The sequence below is a fragment of the Malaclemys terrapin genome, chromosome 24, assembly GCF_027887155.1.
Source record: "Malaclemys terrapin pileata isolate rMalTer1 chromosome 24, rMalTer1.hap1, whole genome shotgun sequence".
Taxonomy (NCBI): domain Eukaryota; kingdom Metazoa; phylum Chordata; order Testudines; family Emydidae; genus Malaclemys; species Malaclemys terrapin.
The window spans coordinates 9,222,384-9,244,592 of NC_071528.1; the positions used below are offsets into that span (position 1 = coordinate 9,222,384).

Genomic DNA, 22,209 nt, shown 5'->3' on the forward strand with positions numbered 1-22,209 from the left:
TGTCACCCCGCCCCGCAAGATGTGTGCGCGCGTAAACGCCAGATCTTCGGGGGAACGGCCCACAGGGCGTACAACAGACATGTACCCGCTTCCCGTACGGAGGTTGCGGTTCTCATGCCGTGAGCAGCGCAGGATTTGGGGGTCAGCTCACCGGTGCCGTCGCCTGGCTAAGCGCTGCTCAAGGATGACTCCGTTAGCTCCTGCTGCCCCTCCCACAACGACGAGCCAGACCCTGTGGCCCTTAGGCCAGATGTGCCAGAGCAGCCGAGGGAATTCTGCTTTCCTTCCCCAAGCCAAACAGACGGCAGGGGGTGGGTCAGCAGTCAGCTCCCCTCACGATGGACCAAGCAGCAGCAGCTCACCCCTACTCCAGAAGCACCGCTGGGTAGCTGGAATCCAGCCCTCCCGCGACTGCCGATGCAGCTGCACAGACACTCACCATTGAAGTATATTTAATACTTACAAAAGGGGGGGGGTGATATTTCAAGGTATAAAAAGGACAGTAGGAAAAGCGGCCCAGGCTAACTGCTAAGACAAACGACGAACAGCAAAGACATGTGTAAGTCAGGTGAGCAGCGACTCCACTCTTACTCTCTTGGCTGCTACGGGACTGTGGCCTGAGCCAGGACATTCCTGTTTCAGACCGTCACAGTGCTCCTCGCGTGCCATGCTGAGCCCCGGGCGTATCCCGTCAGCCCCCTCTGCCGTGCCATTGTGGTGGGAGCAGGGCTCTTCCTTGACTGGGCGTTGAGCGTCCGGGTCGAGTTTTAGGGCTGGTTCGGGCTTCACAAGCTCAGAACTCTCCACCACCGCCGGCCCCGTCCACTCGGGGATCTCCAGACCAAGCTGCTTCATCAGCTTTGTCATGACTTCATCCACGTAGCCGTGGATGCGCAGGTCGGCTTGCCGGTCCTAGGGCCAAGAGACAGGAAAACAGCTCAGGGAGCGGACGTCTCTCCAGCCTTAGCACTTACATGTGCATCCAGAGGGCAGCAGCCTTTCAGCTCTACAATACAGGCCAAAATCCAGGCCAGCTCTGGCTCCACTGGGGGTAGGGATAGCTCAGTGGTTTGAGCATTGGCCTGCTAAACCCAGGGTTGTGAGTTCAATCCTTGAGAGGGCCATTTAGGGATCGGGGGCAAAATCAGTACTTGGTCCTGCTAGTGAAGGCAGGGGGCTGGACTCGACGACCTTTCAAGGTCCCTTCCAGTTCTAGGAGATAGGATATCTCCATATATTATTAACTCTGGATCACCATCCAACAGCTTTCTGGTCGCCCAGATGACAGGAGCTGGTGATCTCTTATTAGAGAAGCTCCAAATGCAGTCTGGGGGCCACAGGCCCCTAATATGCGGCTGCTCTCTCCCCGTTATGGCAGGTGGAGGACAAAGCTGACCAACCTCAGGGGAATTCCAAACACCAATTTGAGGACTCTCTCAAGGGAGATCTGACCAAGGATTTCGCTCTGGTTTTCAAGAGCTCTGTGTGCACGCGTGAATTGGGCGAGGCCCTGCAACTCCTAGCAATTTGCATCACACCTGGGATTAACTCTCAGCTCCGCACTGGCCAGGCAACGTTTGGGAGAGATTTCAAAACCGTCCCTACGATTATCGCGCTGCAGAAATAAGGGGTGAGCTGGAGGTGTAAGGAGGCGGGATTATTCCTCCTGGAGTTTAAGAGACAGGTGTGTCTGTGAATTTCAGGAATACACCCCTGGCAAGTGCTGAGAATCACCCTCAACACAGCTAGAAATGCAGAGCCCTTCAGCCAGGATGTGACAAGGTCCAGAAGCTACACAGCCTGGGGGAGGCCCAACAGCAGAGTAACCCCATTAACACACGGTGGTCTTCAGGCAGGCCACTGTCACAAACATCCTCAGGTCTCTGGTCAGGAGGGAAGTGACCAGCAGCACTACGGGCCTCTATATTATTTTGGGGAGGGGGGACAGGGGGCTCTGAGGTGGGAAACATGTCGAAATAGACTGTTTGAATCACTACAGAAAGAGTTCTGTAGGGAAGACACTTGCACTGACTGGGACAGGGACTAGATGACCCGAATGGTTTTTCCCCCCACCTCTAACCTTGATACACTTTGAGGGTCTTAGAAACAAACTGCCTTGGTTATGTAACAGGATTCTAATGAGGGTATTCGAGGGAGGTCGGAACATAAATAAAACTGGTCAAAGTCTATAGTCTCGCAGCAAGGACTTAACTCGGGGGGGAGGGGGGTTAATTAACACTCAGGATTCCAATTCACCTGGGGATACGTGAGGGGTTTTGATCCCACCGGAAGGTTTATTTTTAATCAAAGATCGAAGGTCTTTAGCGATGGGGACCCAGCATGTTTACTTACTAAACTAGGTTGATTTCTTCTAGCTGGCACTGTAAGCGGGCCGCCTGGCTCCTGGACTGACCCACTTTTGCAGGATTCAATCAAGCACCCGCAAGTGCTGGAATAAAACCAAGGCCTGTCAGACTATAGTTGGGCAGCTCTGAGCTCAAGGCGCCAGTCAAAGCATTTCAACTCACGTGCTTCGTTGCTTGCAGATTTACTATGACCAGCTTCCCTCCTTTCCTTTTAGTGAGCAGCGGGAGATTGCCACTGGGTTTGATCTGAAGAGAGGTCCCCAGAGTGACTGACAGGTCAGCTTTCCTGCAGGCGGAAAAAAAAAAAACAGCGAGAACTCTTGGAAGGGAACAGAGCCAGTCTCAATGACTGAAGTCCCCTTCTCTAAAAAGACAGTAGGCCAGAGTCCCGCCACGTCTTACTGCCCCTCTGACGAGCCATACGGTACAAGTGTCATCATAAACTGCATCTCAACTTCGATTCAGAATTGGAACCTGTGAAATCAGGGAACAAAACCCCATTTGAAATGATGCGCAACAGACTTTACTTCAGACTGGGCAGGGACTCTCTCTCTTCTGTGTTTGTACAGCGTCTAGCACGGGGGTTCTCAAACTGGGGGTCGTGACCCCTCAGGGGGGGTCGCGAGGTTATTACATGGGGGGTCGCGAGCTGTTGGCCTCCACCCCAAACCCTGCTTTGCCTCCAGCATTTATAATGGTGTTAAATATATAAAAAAGTGTTTTGAATTTAAAGGAGGGTCGCACTCAGGCTGTGTGAAAGGGGTCACCAGTACAAAAGTTTGAGGACACAATGGGATCCTGGTCACTACGCCAGTATAAAGAATAACAACGAACCAGGCCTTGGAAAGTCTCGTCCACCCAGCCCCAGCAGCAACCATTAAATGTCCTTTCATTTCCTCCCGCGTACTGAACCTTTATACCGCAAGATCTGTGAGGCAGGGACTTATTCACCTGCCACTAGTCACTTAATGTACATTGCTACGTCCTCTTAAGATGCTTGATCAATAATAAGGAACGAGACCCAGGAAATATCCTTCCCTCTTGGGGATACCACAAGCACCTGGGATCATCCAACCACCAGCTCACTCGCAAAAGCGGTTGGTTTCTGAATGTTGCATTTACCCCGCTATCTGCAAAGCCTTTTGATGACAGGCCAGGTACAATCTCTGTCTCCAGAGGAAAAGGGGATCTGCTTAGGGGATGCGCTCAATACACTTTATTCTTCTTTGACTCCTGGAATCCAATAGTAACATGCTTCCATTGCAGTTTAGAACTCTGGCCAGCTACAATCATTCTTAAGGATTAGACAGGGTTAAAATCCTGGAACAAAAGGGCAGTGAACTGGGAATGGCAGGTCAGGTTCCAAGTAACTGAACAGCCTAATTCATCCCAGCGGATGGCAAGAAGCTCGGAGAGGTCTCACAGCAACAGCTTTCATGCTGAACCAGTTCTCAGGTGGTTTTACTGAAGTACCAGGTGTTAAACAAAAGGGGGCCAGGACACAGTGCTGTGGAAAGCAATACCTGCAGGCGTCGTCTGCTAGGCTGAGGTCCCGATCAGGCAGAGAATCTTCCCAGTCTAAAATGGTGTCTATTAACTTTCCTCTGGAAAAAGAAAAATCCAACAGGAAACAGGGTTAGCTTTGCTCTCAGACAAGGCAAAAAGCAGGGACCCAACTGCAGAGGAGAGACTGATCAAACAACACTGGGCCAGTTCAGATTTACTGGCTCTTGAGTTCCATATCCAATTAGCTCCATGTGAAAGATGGATTTTCTAACTCCTGCCTGCATAAGTTCAGCGGGGGATCTGAGAGTCAAGCTGAGTTCAGCAAACAAGTTTCTGTGGGGCAGATTCTGCCCTCAGTGACACCTGTGAAGCCCAGAGGTCAGAATGCGGCTCTGCAACGGAGCTTTGTTAACAATTCTGTGATGATGGGTGAGCTAGAATGGAGGCCATGAGACTGACTTTCTGTTGCTCTGGACAATGTGCAGTCACTTAAACCAGTCCATATTGGTGCAAAGAGCTAAGTCAAAACGGTGGTATCCTACACCCAGTTTGCACTGGTGTAAATGACCCTAGGAGGCAGACGGGCGGGCGGCGGAATAGCTCAGTGGTTTGAGCACTGGCCTGCTAAACCCAGGGCTGCGAGTTCAATCCTTGAGGGGGCCACTTAGGGATCTGGGGCAAAATCAGTACTTGGTCCTGCTAGTGAAGGCAGGGGGCTGGACTCGATGACCTGTCAAGGTCCCTTCCAGTTCTAGGAGATGGGATATCTCCATTTATATTTAAAAAATAAATAGTGCACGTGGAGAATCGGGCCCATTCTCTCTTGCCCAGACCTACGTTCGGTTAGCAGGAAGGAGCAGCAGTAAGAACTGCGTCACTGAAGATAGCAAGTGCATGTGAAATGCACACAGAGCAGATTGTGGATGCCAATTTCACAGAGCCACCTCTCCAGCCATGAGCCCAGGTTACGATGAAAATCACGTTGCAAAGAATCTCCCCCTTAAAGCTGAACAATTAAAAACAAAGCTCCTCGTTAAATATAACTAATGCAAGCAGCAACAAGACAGAGTGGAATCCAATATACTGCTACAGGAGAGAGAATGCCCCTCTCAACACAGCAATCACACAGTGCAGCGCACTCCAGCCAAATGGACCCGCATGTAGCCAGTATTCAGGGAGCAACAGAAGGGGGAGATTTTCAAAGGGCACCTAGGAACCCAACTCCCATTGACAGATGATGTGACTCGGGTGCCGAGCTCCCATTTGTACCTTTGGGGATCTCCTGCACAGTCTCTGCTTCTCACAGGAGAGAGTTTAACAGACTGAACCTGACCTGAGAGGGTTTGAGTGTAGGAGCTCACCCACTCCTAACACAGAGACGCAAACGTGAGCCGTTGGCCCTTCCTTGAGTACTTAGAGGAGCCCTCCAGGTACGCTCGGACTGCACCATGTGGTAAAAACCAAAGACACACACAACCAGGAAATGGTGGAGTCCAGGAGTTTCATAATTGGTACATTTCTGCAGGATGCAATTCTGCCCTTCCCTTCCCCCAAGGCTGTCATTACATGATACATACCGGCAGGCACGAAGCCCTCTTGCTTTGGAGACATCGCACAGCCTGCCTGTCGGCTTGAGGCCCATGCTGCCCACGACAACGTCCCGCACGTACTGCCTTCATATGCAATGAGAAAGGAGGCGATTCAGAGTGTGAGACAAAAAACAAAAAACAAGTCTGTTCACAGCAATTAGCATGCAAGTGCGTAGATAAGAAAGGCGCTAGAATGCACCAGCCAGGTTCTAGACCAGGGATCGGCAACTTTTGGCGGTTAGTTTACCTGCAGCGTCCGCAGGTTTGGCCGATCGCAGCTCCCACTGGCTGCGGTTCGCCGTTCCAGGCCAATGGGGGCTCCGGGAAGCAGCATGAGCTGAGGGATGTGCTGGCCGCCGCTTCCCACGGCCCCCGTTGCCCTGGAACGGGGGACAGCGGCCAGTGGGAACTGCGATCAGCCAAACCTGCGGACGCTGCAGGTAGACAAACAGTCCCGGCCCGCCAGCGGATTTCCCATATGGGCCGCATGCCAAAGGTTGCCGATCCCTGTTCTAGACCATGCCACTGAGTGGAAGATATAAAGGCAGAAAACACATTGAGAATCATAAAAACAACGAGGAGTCCAGTGGCACCTTAAAGACTAACAGATTTATTTGGGCATAAGCTTGCCTGGGTAAAAAACCCACTTCTTCAGCTGCATGGAGTGAAAATGACAGATACAGGCATAAATATACTGCCCTAAAATATACAGGCATAAATATACTGAGAATCATGCCCCTTTGGTGCCAAGAGAAACTGGAGACGAACATTATTGGCCAAATCCATCCCCAGTGTAACTAGTGAAGTAAACAGTTACACCAGGGATCAGTTTGTCCCTACACCATATTTCTACCCGTGGCAATCTCCCTCTCAAGGAGTTTAGAGCAATAACTTCAGAATTTAGGATTTATATTTCCTAGAAGCAAAAGGCAAAATCCAGACCACTGTGACTTCTCATTCTTATTTGGCAAACACGTACAAAACCTTGCGACGTGGAGAGACCACTGATATTTAAACTGAGGCATGACCAATATGATGAACAGATTATAGGAGCTGTGAGGATCTTCTATGGGGGCACGAGTTAATGGTCTCACACTAAGTGGCAAGATTTAAGTGTTTATTCAGGATTTGTATGGAACGGATTTGCTCATATCGCATGCCCTGAGCTCTCCGCATCATGGGCTTATCTGCCAGAAGCTCACATGGTGATCAAACTTGACTCACGCTAGAACCAACAGTTAGATAACGGAATCCAGAACTGCAGGGACCATCTGTACCCCGGAGACACACCCAAGGGGCACGGTGCCTCTCAGCAGCACGGCAGTGGAGAGATTCACTCACGCTGCCTTTTTACAAACGAGTGTGTCTTGACCGGCAGGGATCACATACTTGCCGCATTTCACACATTCCTCCACAAACATGTTCCCGTGCAGCTCGGACAGCTTGTCCCTGCAGAAGAAACGGCAAAGATTAGCGGAAACCCGGAGGCAACGCTGCCACTTGGTGACTCAGGCTGCTAAAGAAACTCTTATTTACAGCGGTTGTGGCTGCCTCAGGCCCACACGGTCTCTAGTTAAGGTTTTGACGACGTCTAGCTCGGATGAAAGGGGTTGTTCTGGATGAAACACTCCTGTGCTGGCAGGGATCGGGCCATGGGGCCCGAAGGTTTCTGTGATGGCCTCGCCATAGGTTGAGTCTCCCTAAAGGTGAGCCATCTCCTACTGGCACCCTCAGCGTTGCTGCCAGTTTCCCACAGCTCCCCAAAACCAAATAAACCCACAAGCCTAATCCAACGCAGCTGATGGGATTCCCTTTGTTAGCGTATTGACTCCTAATAAAGAATAATGTGTCTTTTTTTGTATTGTGGTAGCATGTAGGAGCCCCAGTCCTAGATCAGGCCCCCACTGTGCTAGGTGATGCACAAAGGGAACAGAGAGAGACTGTCCTGGCCCTAAGGAGCTCACAATCTAAGTAGGTTCAGAGGAAAAGCCAGCAATTCTGTAAGTTCACCACCACCACAGAGTTCCCACTCTAGCGGCTACCGTAATACAACTAATAGCAGCCCCAACCAAAATCAGGCTGCTCTGTGCATGCATCTAGTGAGAGCCCATGCCCCAAGCATTTACCATCCAAATAGACAAGGGATGAGAGGGGGAAACAGGCGATGAGAGGGGAAGTGACTTCGCTAAGATCACAGTAGGCAACTAACAGAGCCAGTAATACAATCCCGGTTTCCTGCCTTCCAGTGCAGTGTCCTATCCACTAGGGGCTCTCAAGCGGTGGTACACATCCCACGCATGGTACCTGGGCTTGACATTCCAGCCATTCACTTCACCGTTTTTTGAGAAGGTGGCACATGAACCAGTGACGTCAGGGAGCCACTGCACAAAACCATCCCGCATCTAAGCAGTTGGGCCTCCTGCCCTTTGGTACGTGGCCTCCGATACAGATGATGCACGTTTACCCACCTGCTTGCTCTTTCAGCCCCTAGCCCAGGATGACGTTTCACCCAAACCAACCCAAATGCACCAAGACATGCTTGACTAAGGCTAAAAGCGGGCCTTAAAAAGACAATGTCTAGAATTGAACTGTACTGTTTTCCATGATTACACGGCCACCATTTCAATGTAACAACCTGTGGCACAGCGTCACACCCCACGCCAGCGGTACAATTTTCACTGTGAAATGCTAGAGGAGAAGGAAGGAGGAGTTTCAGATTGCATACACAAGGGGGGGCCAACCTGAGGCTGAGAAGGAGCCAGAATTTACCAATGTACATTGCCAAAGAGCCGCAGTAATACGTCAGCAGCCCCCCATCAGTTCCCCCACCCTGCTCCTAGCGCCTCCCGCCCGCCCCGATCAGCACCTCCCTCTCCCTCCCCGCACCTCCTGATCAGCTGTTTCGTGACATGCAGGAGGCTCTGGAGGGAAGGCGGGAGGAGTGAGGGCACGGCAGGCTCAGGGGAGGGGGCGGGAAGGAGTGGAGTGGGGGCAGGGGCTGAGCAGTGAGTCCCCCCCGGCACTCTGGAAAGTTGGCGCCTGTAGCTCCAGCCCCGGAGACGCATATTAACTTCTGAACAGACGCATGTGGCTCCAAAGCCCTGGCATATACCAATCACATTTCTGATTTCTTCCCCCGTTCTGGACCTGACCGGAGATTTTTATTTGAGATCACTAATGAAATGCGTCCACAGCTTCTCTGATTTTTTAAAATGATTATTATTTCGGCCTTGCAGGGTTCCACTTCTTTGGTGTTAATGACATCAAGAGATTTGCACTGAGACTGCGACGGTAGCGTCAACCTGATCTGTCAAGTACCTCGGAAACCACCTTCAACTGCTTCTGTAAGATCAGTGCCTCTTTGTAAAGTCCTTTGTTGTGGAAAGTGCATGATTTGTTCTGATCAAAGTTCCCCTTGTGCTCAGTACAACTTTCAACATCTGCTCGCCGGATGCCGATGTGAAGACGCAGCCTCGCTGAGTTTGGCAGTCAGCCGCTGGAAGCTGGGACAGCAACCACAAGGCTGACTATAATATTTCAATAATTCTTCTGCAAGCACAATGTACGCAGTTAGGCTCCGGTTCAACAAAGCACTTAAGTGTATACTTAAGGCACGTTGACTTCAATGGGCTTAAGCACTTTGCTGAATCAGGTCCGTAGTGAAGTTTACATGAGCTTGTAACAGGGGGACAATCCCCTTAAGAGTAGTAGGGACAAGGAGGTTAGTCAACACCTGTTTTGTGATGTGTCCTTTTAAGGTTCCTGGGATTTTTAGAGTGGATAAAGTGCAGGAGATGGGAGAGAGGAGGATGGTCCCAGAGGAATAGTTAATACTTGGGGAAAACCCAGGCTACTGTTTCTTTAAGGGCTTACTCTTCTTCCACTCTAGAAATCCCAGAAAACAGGTGTTGACTGACTCCTAGTTTCTACTACCCTGAGGGGGTATAGTCAAGATGTTACACCGCTCAACCCCCATGTAGAAGTAGTTTAGGATGACTGCTCCAGAGATATCACCTTTTCCCCACGTAATTATCATTGTCTGGACAAAGGCAAAGGCCTTTGTCATACTTCTCTGTATTCTTGGATAATATCTTCAGCAACTTGGGCCTGGTCCACACTAACCCCCCCACTTCGAACTAAGATACGCAACTTCAGCTACGTGAATAACGTAGCTGAGGTCGAAGTACCTTAGTTCAAACTTACCGCGGGTCCACACGCGGCAGGCAGGCTCCCCCGCCGACTCCGCGTACTCCTCTCGCAGAGCAGGAGTACCGGCGTCAACGGCGAGCACTTCGGGATCGATTTATCACGTCTAGACAAGACGCGATAAATCGATCCCAGAAGATCGATTGCTTACCGCCGGACCCGGAGGTAAGTATAGACGTACCCTTGGAAACAATATTCTTTTGAGGAGGAGGAGTGGTTCCCATATGAAAGGCAGGAATATTAAGTAGAACATATGGATGCATCTAGCTATGTTCAGTTCATTTCTCATATTAAACCAACCATCTTGCATTAAATGGCAACGTTAATTCTTGTGGTTCTTCCTGTAATTTTTCTTGTTTCTTCACTTACAATATTTACCTGTGAGCCTGGGCATTTAAGTCTGTCTGGAAAATATCCAGGGCAAACTGCTTCAATACTTCCTTCAAATTGCTCGGTTTTTGCTACATGGTGAAATTAGACTAAGAGAAAGCTGCAACCTTTGTCAAGTCAAGTCTTTGCCTTTCAGTTGTTTTCACGGCATACCTACTGTTCGATCTTTGCCATTTCTGGCGTTGATGAACAGAGATTGCTCCTGAATGAAACGGATGGAAAGCCCAGCACTGGGACCAGAAAAGCATCTCGCGTGCAGGCTCAAAACTCAACATTTTGCTTTTCCGCTTCAATGAGCAAAATTTCACTCAATAACCTTTGATCTTGAAGGAAAAAACAGATTTCCTGCACTCCAAGATGAGCGTGGATGCTTTCTACTTATCATCGCTAGGCAGCGTGAATACTGTCAGTTAGAGAAATTGTGTATTTTCATTACTCCAGACACTTGTTTTCTACTTCCACTTCCTTCAATCTACCCATTTTTTGTCAGAAATTCACACATTGATATTTGGCAATTAGCGAGCATTTGCCATATTGATCAGTAGCTTTGACATTTACTTTAGCTAGGATGAGATTCTGCCACCTTCCAAATTCAATACTGAAGCCTAAAAATAAGTTGAGCCTACTAGCTTTGTACAGGACCACACCATTGGTTGTGTCCATGTCGGGGTAGGCAACCTATGGCACGGGTGCCGAAGGTGGCATGCGAGCTGATTTTCAGAGGCACTCACACTGCCCGGGTCTGGCCACCGGTCCGGGGGGCTCTGCATTTTAATTTAATTTTAAATGAAGCTTCTTAAACATTTTAAAAACCTTATTTGCTTTACATACAACGATAGTTTAGTTCTATATTATAGACTTGTAGAAAGAGACCTTCTAAAAACATTAAAATGTATTACTGGCACGCGAAACCTTAAATTAGAATGAATAAATGAAGACTCGGCACACCACTTCTGAAAGGTTGCCCATGTAATCTAGATTCTAGCAAACCAAGCCCTAACAGTTCACAAGTTCACACATTTCCCTAACATGCAAAGACAGTTAACACCACCCTCTAGCCACACACCCCTCAATAACCAGATCTACAACCTATCCTGAAAGATGATCCCTCACTCTCACAGACCTTGGGAGACAGACCAGTCCTCGCTTACAGACAGCCCCCCAACCTAAAGCAAATACTCACCAGCATCCGCACACCATAAACACTAACCCAGGAACCTATCCTTGCAACAAAGCCCGATGCCAACTCTGTCCGCATATCTATTCAAGTGACACCATCATAGGACCTAATCACATCAGCCACGCCATCAGGGGCTCGTTCACTTGCACATCTACCAATGTGATATATGCCATCATGTGCCACCAATGCCCCTCTGCCATGTACATTGGCCAAACTGGACAGTCTCTATGCAAAAGAATAAATGGACACAAATCTGATATCAGGAATCATAACATTCAAAAACCAGTGGGAGAACACTTCAACCTCTCTAACCACTCAGTGACAGACTTGAAGGTGGCAATTTTGCAACAAAAAAACTTTAAAAACAGACTCCAAAGAGAGACTGCTGAACTTGAATTAATATGCAAATTAGATACAATTAACTTGGGTTTGGACAGAGACTGAGAATGGTTGGGTCATTACACTAATTGAATCTATTTCCCCATGTTAAGTTCTCCTCATACCTTCTATGGGTCATCTCGATTATCACTTCAAAGGTTTTTTTCTCTCTCCTGCTGCTGATAGCTCATCTCAATTGATTGGCCTCTTACAGTTGGGATGGCTACTCCCACCTTTTCATGTTCTCTATATGTATAAATATCTTCTGTCTGTGTGTTCCAGACTATGCATCCGAAGAAGTGGGCTGTAGCCCACGAAAGCTTATGCTCAAATAAATGTGTTAGTCTCTAAGGTGCCAAAGGGCTCCTGTTCTTTTTGCGGATACAGACTAACATGGCTGCTACTCTGAAACCTGTGGTTTAACGTATTCCCCTTCTGCTCTGGGCTTTTTTAGGCAGTTCGGTTGCTTTCGTATTGTTTCAATCACTTCCTTTTTACCATTTTAGAATTGTTATAATTTTCATTCAGAGATTGAAATGAGAGTCTAGTATTGCTCATACAAAAAAACACGCGTTCACGTCAGTACTTGAGAGTGACACACCGGCCTTGCCCACCCACAGAAACCGCACCAGTTAAACGAAGCCAGTTACAAAAAAAAACCCCACCCTTTCAATTTAACTGCTGCAAGTGTGTGTACATACCAGGCCAGAGAAATAAAAAAATAAAATAAAAAAGAGAGAGACCAGAGGGACCAAATGGGACAGCCCAGTGGTTCTCAAACTCTGGGTCGCGACCCCATTTTAATGGGGTCACCACAGCTGGTGTTAGACTTGCTGAAGCCCGAATCCCACCGCCCGGGGCCGAAGTTGGAGCCCGAGGGCTTCAGCCCTGGGTGATGGTGCTCAGGTTACAGGCTGCCTGCCTGGGTCTGAAGTCCTTGGGCTTTGGCCCTCTCTGCCTGGGGCAGGGGGGGATCGGGCTTTGGCTTTGTCCCCCTCCCCCTGGTCTGCCCAGGGCAGCGGGCCTTGAATGGGTTCAGGCTTCAGTCCCCGCTCCTGGGGTTGTGTAGTAATTTTTGTTGTCAGAAGTGGGTTGTGGTGCAGTGAAGTTTGAGACCCCCTGGGATAGCCCATAGTCACAGCTCTCATTAGAACGTTCTTGAGGTGTGAAGTTGGCTCCCCCACATTCAAAAGAAAATGAATCCGATTTGTGGAGAACAGTGTTTTTGCTAATCACTCCTGTCTGACTTTGGCAAAGGGCCGTTTGTATTGCTAAGAAAAAGAATTAAGCTCTGAGCTTCCTCATGGGACAAGAATACAAGCAAATATCTCCTCGAGCCAGACCGCTATTAAATTTGTTCCTTAGCTAACACCATGTCATGCTGTTCGTAAGATGCACCTTCTCGAAGGAAGCAAGTTCCCATTCACACACCCTCCTTATCTCTTCCTTTATATTTTCTTTCTCGAATTAAAATTGCATTCTCATCTACCAGCCTGATTCAAGCACTCCAGCACACAAGGCAAATAGCCCATTTGTTTGAAGTGCTAGAAATGTTCTGTCTGGGGTATTTTTATCGTAGATTAAAGTTTCCGTCGAAGGAAGAAGCTGCCTTTTCCAGACCGAGCTAATGGAAAGGCAGGTTCCTTTGAGGATGTCTTTGAAGCTGTCTTTACCTGACTAAGTGCAGCTTGGTCTCTACCTCCATACATGTGGGGATTGGCGAGCCTGCATCCACACGTCAATCAAGTGCACAGCTCGCAGGTGGGGGCACAATGCCGTGCTTGTTTTGGACTTTAGTATAACAAGGATGCAGGAAGAGAAGCAAACAAATCAAGTAAACCACAGCGCTGCTAAAACGAAGATTAACCTGAAACCCAGGACTATCTCCCCCTTGTGCCCCTTCTAAAGCGTTACAGATCTATGCGGCGAAGCATAATTTAAAGGCACTTCAGGCCCAGTCAGGCGCCAGTAAAGGTTTTCTCACTGAAGAGATAGGGTAGGGATGGAGTTTATTAACCTTGCCTGACGAAACCCAGTTTACCTAAAACAAACACTCCTGGAACCTGCACTACTTGAAGATGAATCACATGAGAAGCTGTACTTGCACAGAGCAGTGAAAGGGTTAAGACAGCCAAGTTAGCCTTTTTGAAATGAGCTTCATGTTCTTAGTCCAGTTCCAGGGGACAGGTGTCAACAATAGGCCACAAACTGCACCCTTGTTGGCAGCTTTCATAAAGAAGCCAAGGCCTGAATAGGTTACAGAGACCAAATTCCCCTTTGTCCAGTGGGTCCCTCTAGATTAGCACTGAGGTGCATGGACCGGATGGCCTGGAGGAAGGTTGTGGGATCTGACCTGCAAGAGGGCACTTCAGTCTCCAAGCCGAACAATCCAGCACTTGTCACAAGCATTGCGTTATCTGTGTCAGCACGGTAACAGTAAAGGGAAGCTGACCTTGCTCTAATCAGAAGCACAGACATGCCAGCTGAAGAGGTGTGGTAGCCAACATGCAGTCTAAGGAATGTTACAACGCAGCCCTCAGCGATCCTCCTTTTGAACAGAGATGCAGCCCACAGAGACTACAAATCCCAGCATGCAGTGTTCCATCCTGAACGCCACATGCTGGGATCTATAGACTTGCAGGCCACGCCTGCCTCTAAGGGGTGGTTGCACTTTGTTCCGACGTGCACACAAATTCGGCTCTTGTAAGGCAGGCTATGCAGCCATCCGTAGAACAGACTTTCATTCCCTCTCTATCCCGAGACACCTCCCTACAGAGACAATGTTTCTGTGCAGCACCTTGCGCACTAAAAGTGCTCTGTAAATATTACAACAATTTAGATTAGCTTGTGACCAAATGGAAGTTTTCCCATTTTCACATGAAAGGGTCCTACAGACACACACAGAGTAAAACTAGCGGGCTAAGATGACAGCCCCCATAAGCTCACAAGAGGAAGGTGATGGCAGAGTGGATTGATGTAACCTGTCCACAAAGTCAGTCCTTACAGACACAGTCAATCATGATGTTTCCCATGGCAATCAATACCGGCCGCTTTATATAAGCCAATGTCTGCCCTTTAATAGAGTGGGTGCTAGATCTTGGAGGGCATTCAAATCCATTTGTAGTGAGTTCCAGCACAGCTTTGGGAAGTAGTCCTGGAACTATATGGGTCATTGCCCTTAAACAAAATAAGCCACCCCCTTTAGAAATAGCAACACAGGAAAAATTGCGTTTAGCTTGGTCCATGGTACCACCACAAGAGCTTTAGATAGTGCTGATGCTGTTATATCTGCCTCTGTCCTAGTCCCAGTCTTAGATCCAATTCAGCTTATTTTCTCCAAATGCATCCCATAGTTCCCCCCAACCACACACTCACTATAGACGTGGGACTAACAGCTGTTTTAGCACAAACATGATTAAGAAACCATGTTGCTTCTAAAGCTGAAGGGGTTTGGGCCCAGGCATTGCTTTCATCTTGGGAGAGCACTGAAGTGTTAATATCTATTTTGTTACAAGCATTAGCAGAGATCTGTGCAGCATCCACACACACAATCCTGCAAAGCTGCACTTGATAAAAAGCAACAACACGGCAGCTTTGATGCCTGTTACAGGCATCTGGGCTCTGCTGGGTAGATGGATAAAGAGGTGCAGTACCGTGGGAATCCAGAACGCACATGCAGGCCATCCACGTTTTGGCTGACCAGGAACTTCAAGATGCCGACTCTCTGCAGCTCCAGCAGCGCCATGTGGGTCTTGGAAGGCCTCGCGTTCTCAAAGGTAGTGTCAAACTTGGGGGACAATCCCCTCTCCTCCATAGTCCATACGCCATTGGGCCCCCTGTTGGGGGGAGGAAGGGAAAGAAGTCAAGTTATAACTGGAGGTAGCAGGCGTTAAGCAGCAGTCCGCAGACACCACGCCAGCTCTACTTAAGGGGGAAGAGAGCCACAGTGAGTTGCTAAAGGAAGGTGACCTGTTACCATGGCGTTCCTGTCCTTGATGTTATGAGAACACGTCTGGGCCCTACAGCTGTAACCTTGGTGCTTAATTCAATGCTACTGCGGGCAACATGTTAACATTAAAAAGTAACTAGCAAGATGGAAATGAGAATGAGAACTTCAGCACTGACCCAAATCAAATTCAGTACTGAAAGTACAGGCATGAAGAGCGGGCAGTCCTGGAAGGCGAGCATCCAATGGACGGCAAGGCTCAATGGGCCTAAAACCTGCAGTGCAGTGCTCAAAGCTGCCTGCAGACCACAGGGCATGATAGAGTTGTAATGGCATTAGGCTTAATTAGGAGCAGCTGGGGAGGAATCACTGCCTGACCGATCAGTAAGGGCACAATCTCTGCAAATGAGGAAGGAGGGATGCCTAGATGGGAAGGGAAGCCAACGGCAGAGACCACAGCCGTCTCATTTTGGCCAAATCCAGAGGCTTGCTCAGTGGTGGCATGAGGCACACCACATGGAGTTCACATGTAACTTGCATGCTGAGGAGGCTGTCGATTGCAGCCGGAGGTTCAGCCAACAAGAGGCTGTAAGAAGGTAGCTCCATCCCATGCACTTCATCTTCCCTCCACTTTTCTGCTAGGACTCTGCTGGTGCAGAAATTGTCCCTCATTTACTACTGTGTAACATACACTTATCCTTGAAGTGGCCTCTCGATTCAACCTCAAGAGTATCTCAGAATCACTGATTGGGGAACGTGTGTGTGTCGGGGGCACCATGTGGTTAGTTGGACACAAATCAGAATCAAGAGACCTATTAGGCCAGTTCCGGGGCAGGATTATATTGTAGGGAATCATCTCCAGTGCTTTGCCCAATCTTAAATGAATTGAGCAATGGCACGTCCATTACTTCCCCCGAGGGACGAGTCCTCAGTCGGAGATCTTTCCATTATCAAATGCTTCCTGATTCTGAGCCCGCTTGTATCCTGGCTGCATCCCCTTAAAACACTCTTCCCCCCCTCGCCGGCCCCCTTCAACCTTTACACCCTTCAAATGGAACGCAGGCCAATGTGTGTTCTAGACTGTGCTACCTACCGTGTGACCGTGGGCAGGTCAAGGCACTTCTGTGCCTCAGTTTCCCCATATTTGAACATGGATAGTAATACTCTCCTACCTCCTAGTAAGAGCACAAGTCTGCAGTCCTGAGGAGCCACCAAGGAGATTCTGGGCACCATTACATTACACCACTTAGTAGGATGTTCCAGAGGAACCCCATTCGGAATCCCCTCATTAGCAAGACAGGCTGACGGACACCACAACTAGTGAAAGTTAACCAGCCAGGAACAAGCACGGTGGGACATTTGACTTTGCCAAAAACCAAAGTTTGCAGCCAAAAGTATAACAGGAATTGCACTGCCCAGGGAGCCAATGCGCATACCCTGCTTCCGGGGCGGCTCAGACAGGTCTGCAGAGAAACAGCGCCACCTGCTGTTTAAGGGGAACAGGTGGGCCTGGAAAACGGACTCAAGAGTGCTAAATGTAACTGACTCAAAGCCCTGATTTATAGATAGTCCATCTAGTCCAGTACACGGTGTCTCACAGGGATCAGCGTTAGGTATGTCTGAGGGAACACACGCAACAGGGCAATTTTGAGTGATCCATCCCATTTCTGTCCACTCCCAGTTTCTGGCAGTTGGACGTTTAGGGATTCCTGGAGCATGGGGTTGCGTCTCTGACCACCTTTGGCTAATAGCCATTGACTGACCTACCCTCTATGAACTTTAGTTCTTTTTTGAACCCAGTTACACTTGTGGTCTTCACAACATCCCCAGCAAGGAGTTCCACAGGTTGACTGTGTATGGTATAAAGAAGTACTTCCTTTTGTTTGTTTTAAACCTGCTGCCTAATCATTTCATTGGGTGACCCCTAGTTCTTGTGTTATGTGAAGGGATCACTAACACTTCCCTATTCACTTTCTCCACAGCTTTCATGATTTTTATAGATCTCTATCATACCCCCCCTTAGTCATTTTTAATCTCTCCTCATACGGAAGCTGTTCCATACCCCTAATCATTTTTGTTGCCCTTCTCTGTCCTTTCTCAATTCTTTTTTTTTTTTTCCCAGATGGGGCAACCAGAACCAGTATTCTAGGTGTGAGTGTACCATGGTCTTATATAGTCACATTATGATATTTTCTGTCCTATCTATCTCTTTCCTAATGGTTCCTAACATTCTATTACCTTTTTGACTGCCACAGCACACTGAGCAGATGTTTGGAGGGAACTACCCGTGACGACGCTAAGATCTCATTTTTGAGCAGTTACAGTTAATTTAGACCCCATCATTACGTATATATATTTGGGATTATGTTTTCAGTGTGCATTACTTTGCATTTATCACCACTGAATTTCATTGCCCATTTTGTCACCCAGGCAGCCAGTTTTGTGAGATCCCTTTTTTAATTCTTTGCAGTCAGCTTTGGACTTGACTATCTTGAGAAATTTTGAATCAACTGCAAATTTTGCCACCTATGTGTTTACCCTTTTTTCTAGATCATTTATGAATATGTTGAACAGCACAGGTCCCCAGTACAGATCCCTATTTAGTCACTATTTAGCTCTCTCCACTGTGAAAACAGACAATTTATTCCTACCTTTTGTATCCTATCTTTTAATCAGTTACTGATCCAAGAGAGGACCTTCCCTTTTATCTCATGAATGCCTATTTTGCTAAGAGCCTTTGGTGAGGGACCATGTCAAAGGTTTTCTGAAAGTCCAAGGACACTATATCGACTGGATCGCCCTTGTCCACATGGTTGACACCCACAAAGAATTCTAAAAGCCTTGTGAGGCATGATTTCCCTTTATAAAAGCAATGTTGATTCTTCCCCAACATATCGTGTTCATCTAGGTATCCGATAATTCTGCTCTTTATAATAACGTCAACCAATTTAGCTGGTACTGAAGTTAGGCTTACCAGCCTGTAATTGCAAGGATCACTTCTGGAGCCTGTTTTAAAAATTAGCATTACATTAACTACCCTCCAAGTCATGTGACACAGCGGCTGATTTAAGCGATAGGTCACATACCACATTAGTAGTTCTGCAATTTCATATCTGAGTTCCTTCAGAACTCTGGGGTGAATCCCATCTAGTCCTAGTGACTTATTACTATTTAAATGTATCAATTTGTTCCAAAACCTCCTCTACTGACACCTCAGTCTGGGACAGTTCCTCAGATATGTTGCCAAAAAAGAATAGTTTGGGTGTGGGGATCTCCCCCTCATCCTCTGCAGTGAAAACCGATGCAAAAACTTCATTTAGCTTCTCCGTAGCAACCTTGTCTTCCTTGAGTGCTCCTTTAGCACCTCCATCGCCCAATGGCCCCATTGCTTCTGATGTATTAAAAAGAAAAAAATTGCTGTTAGTTTTTGTGTCTTTTGCTAGTTGCTCTTCAAATTCTTTCTTGGCCTGCCTAATTATATGTTTACACTTGACTTGCCAGAGTTTATGCTCCTTTCTGTTTTCCTCAGTAGGGTTTGACTTCTAATTCTGAAAGGACGCCTGTTTGCACTCTAACTGCCTCTTTTACTCTGCTGTTTAGCCATGGTGGTATTTTTTTAGTCCTCGGTGTTTTTTTTTTTTTCCATTTGGGTTATACATTAATTTGCGCCTCTATTATGGTGTTTTTAAATAGTCTCCATGCAGTTTGAAGGCATTTCACCTTTTCATTTCCATTCAACTAGCTTCCTCATTTTTTCCCTTTTTCCCCTATGGTTACACTATTAACCAGCACGCACAAATAAGCTATACAAAGAGGACACCAGATACCAAGTACTGTCACTGCTTGGGTTGATGAAAGTTAGGTGTGCATGTTAGCCTCGGAGAATCATCTCACTGACTTTAGTGTCTTATCAGAGCCCACTTTGGCCACTGAATAGCAAGTGTTTGACTTTGGGAGCGAACTCGAGCAGAGACTATAGACAGAAAGGAGAGGAAACCTCTCACCTCCATTTATCAGAGGGTCAGAAAAAAGGGAGTTTTCCAAAAGTAACAGCTACAAGGCACTAAAGAAATGGACTATTTTCCCTACAGCACTTAACACACAGGCTAACTGGCCAAGTATCAGGGATGGAGCCATAAGACAACTATTAGTTTCTCATTAATGAAATATTGTCACTATAAATACCACAAATACCATCACTAACCCAGTAAAATAACACTTGCACGCCGACAGCATCTGTCTGCCAAGCATCTCCAAGCACTTTATAAACATTAACCTTTTGCCAAACTCCTGTAAGCCAGACACATTTTCACAGGTGGGGAAACTGAGGCACTGAACAGCAAAATGACTTGCCTATGGTGAGTCAGTGGCCAAGCCAGGAATAGAGCCCCCAAGTTCTAACGCAGCACGTCGCTCTGACCACTAGCCCACACTGCTCAGTGATTACAGATTTCTTCAGGCAGTGCCCTTACCTGAAGTCAGGGATTCCGGAAGCCGTACTGATCCCAGCTCCGGTGTGAAACACTACATTGGAAGAACCCCTTATCAAGTCTGCTAACGCCCGCACTTTCCTCTCCAGCTCCTCTGGCGGGTCAAAAACCTGAGGGGAAAGAAAAATGGAAATGGAGAGCCAGAGAGAAGCGTCCCCCCACACCACCACCAGGAAGGTGGATAAGCCACTGCACCGAGGCCACCCCGCTAAACTGCACAGCACGCCAAGTACAAGATTACAAATTGACTGAAGGGGAAAAAAAGTGTATTAGTACGGCATGGAGATAAACCAGCGCTGGCTGCCAAACCTCATGGCCTGGCATGGGGAGACGGCAGCTAAGTGACCTCAGGACGTTCAGATTTAAATCTCAAATCTGCTTCAGTGAGGTGAGGAGTCAGCGAGGTGAGGGAAAGCACCCCGGGGGGGGGGGGTGGTGAGGGAAGTGCAGGGCCCCATTGGGGGGGGAAGGGTGACCAGACAGCAAATGTGAAAAATCAGGACGGGGGTGCGGGGTTAATAGCAGCCTATGTAAGAAAAAGACCCAAATATCGGGACTGTCCCTATAAAATCAGGACAGTTGGTCACCCCAGAGAAGGGTGAGGGAGGGGAGCGCAGGGCCCCGTTTGGGGGGGGGGTGAGGGGAAGCGCCCACCGGGGGGGGGGGTGAGGGAAGCACAGGACACTGTTGGGGGGGAGGGGAGCGCCCCGGGGGGGGGAGCGGAGGGGAGCGCAGGCCCCCGTTGGGGAGGGGACGAGAAGCGCCCCCGGGGGGAGGGGAGCGCGGGGCCCCGTTGGAGGGGATTGGGGGGAGCGCAGGGCCCCGTTGGGGGGGGTGAGGGGAGAAGAAGCCCCCCACGGGGGGGGAGGGGAGCGCGGGGCCCCGTTGGGGGGGGTGAGGGGAGGAGAAGCGCCCCCGGGGGGGAGGGGAGCGCGGGGCCCCGTTCGGGGGGATTGGGGGGAGCGCAGGGCCCCGTTGGAGGGGATTGGGGGGAGCGCCCCCCGGGGGGGAGGGGAGCGCGGGGCCCCGTTGGGGGGGTGAGGGGAAGAGCCCCCCAGGGGGGAGAGGAGCGCGGGGCCCCGTTGGGGGGGATTGGGGGGAGCGCAGGGCCCTGTTGGGGGGATTGGGGGAAACGCCCCCCGGGGGGGAGAGGGGTGCACAGTTCCCCGTTGGGGGGGTGAGGGGAAGCGCCCCCGGGGGGGAGAGGGGCGCACAGGACCCCGTTGGGGGGGGGAGGGGCGCACAGGACCCCGTTGGGGGGGACGGAGGGTCCCCTGGGGGGGGGGAGCGCAGGGCCCCCGAAGCTGGGCGAGGGGACCCCCGGGGGGCAGTGGGGGGCCCGGGCAGTGAAGGGCCCGGCGCGGGGGGGCTGCTCCTTCGCTCTCACCTCGGGGAGGCCGCACTTGCCCTTGTCCGAGTAGGGGGAGAGCCCGGCCGCGTAGTTCACCGACATGGTCCCGCCGGTCCCGGTCCAGCTACCAATAAAGTTTTCCTTGTTGTCAATTCCTCTAGGGAAGGGGGAGGGCGGAAGCGGCTAGGCAGGGCAGACTGAAGCCACCGCCTGTCAAGCCGCATGCGCAGAGCTCTGAGGACAGCGCCGCCCGGCGCCATGTTGGCTCCTGGCAAGAACTGTCCCCCCCAGTAGCTGGGCAGAGAGCTCAGGCATGGAGCGTGGGGGGAGTGGGCTCTGCCTGCTAGCTCTGTGCACCTGGCTCTGGGGGTGGGGTGACCAGATGTCCCGATTTTATAGGGACAGTCCTGATATTTGGGGCTTTTTTTTTTTATATGGGCTCCTATTACCCCCCACCCCGTCCCAGTTTTTCACACTTGGTGTCTGGTCACCCTATCCGGGGGCTATGGGGAAAGGACAGGCCCTAGGGAACAGACCCTCCCCTGAGCACCACCGCCCTCCCCCAGGGTTGAAAAATCACAAGTCGGGCCTCACAAATGCTGAGATTGGCTGAAAAATTGTGGTTTTGAGGGTTTTTAAGTAATAGATTTTGGATTATTTTGCTTTGCACTTTGTTTTGTGAACCCGGGGGGGGGGGTGTCAGGTGTTCGGTTTTCCACTGGAAGCAGCAGCATGTCCCCCCTCCGGATCCTACATGTAGGGGCGGCCAGGGGGCTCTGCACGCTACCCCCACCCCAAGCGCTGGCT

General features: G+C 49.5%; 1 protein-coding gene across 2 annotated transcripts; it reads right to left on the reverse strand.

The window, feature by feature from the left end:
* Nucleotides 1–435: 435 nt before the first annotated feature.
* On the reverse strand, nucleotides 436–21,528 carry SIRT6 (sirtuin 6). Of its 2 annotated transcripts, none has more exons than XM_054013972.1 (8): nucleotides 21,439–21,528; nucleotides 20,034–20,161; nucleotides 15,269–15,451; nucleotides 6,851–6,910; nucleotides 5,450–5,545; nucleotides 3,890–3,970; nucleotides 2,529–2,652; nucleotides 436–912 (listed from the first exon to the last, which is right to left on the reverse strand). In XM_054013972.1, the coding sequence occupies exons 1-8, from the start codon at nucleotides 21,502–21,504 to the stop codon at nucleotides 565–567; spliced, it is 1,086 nt and encodes a 361-aa protein (XP_053869947.1). In that variant the 5' UTR covers nucleotides 21,505–21,528; the 3' UTR covers nucleotides 436–564. The 2 variants fall into 2 exon arrangements, with proteins under 2 accessions (XP_053869947.1, XP_053869948.1); XM_054013973.1 differs by lacking the exon at nucleotides 21,439–21,528 and adding an exon at nucleotides 18,774–18,952 and having other exon boundaries at nucleotides 20,034–20,121.
* Between the last annotated feature and the right edge of the window lie 681 nt (nucleotides 21,529–22,209).

Excerpts from the sequence above, each read along its gene's own strand:
- SIRT6 (XM_054013972.1), bottom strand. The coding sequence starts at position 21,504 with ATGTCGGTGAACTACGCGGCCGGGCTCTCCCCCTACTCGGACAAGGGC. Across the intron at positions 20,162-21,438 it reads GCAAGTGCGGCCTCCCCGAG|GTTTTTGACCCGCCAGAGGA; the intron begins GTGAGAGCGAAG and ends CTTTCCCCTCAG. Across the intron at positions 6,911-15,268 it reads GTGCGTTCTGGATTCCCACG|GGACAAGCTGTCCGAGCTGC; the intron begins GTACTGCACCTC and ends TTTCTTCTGCAG.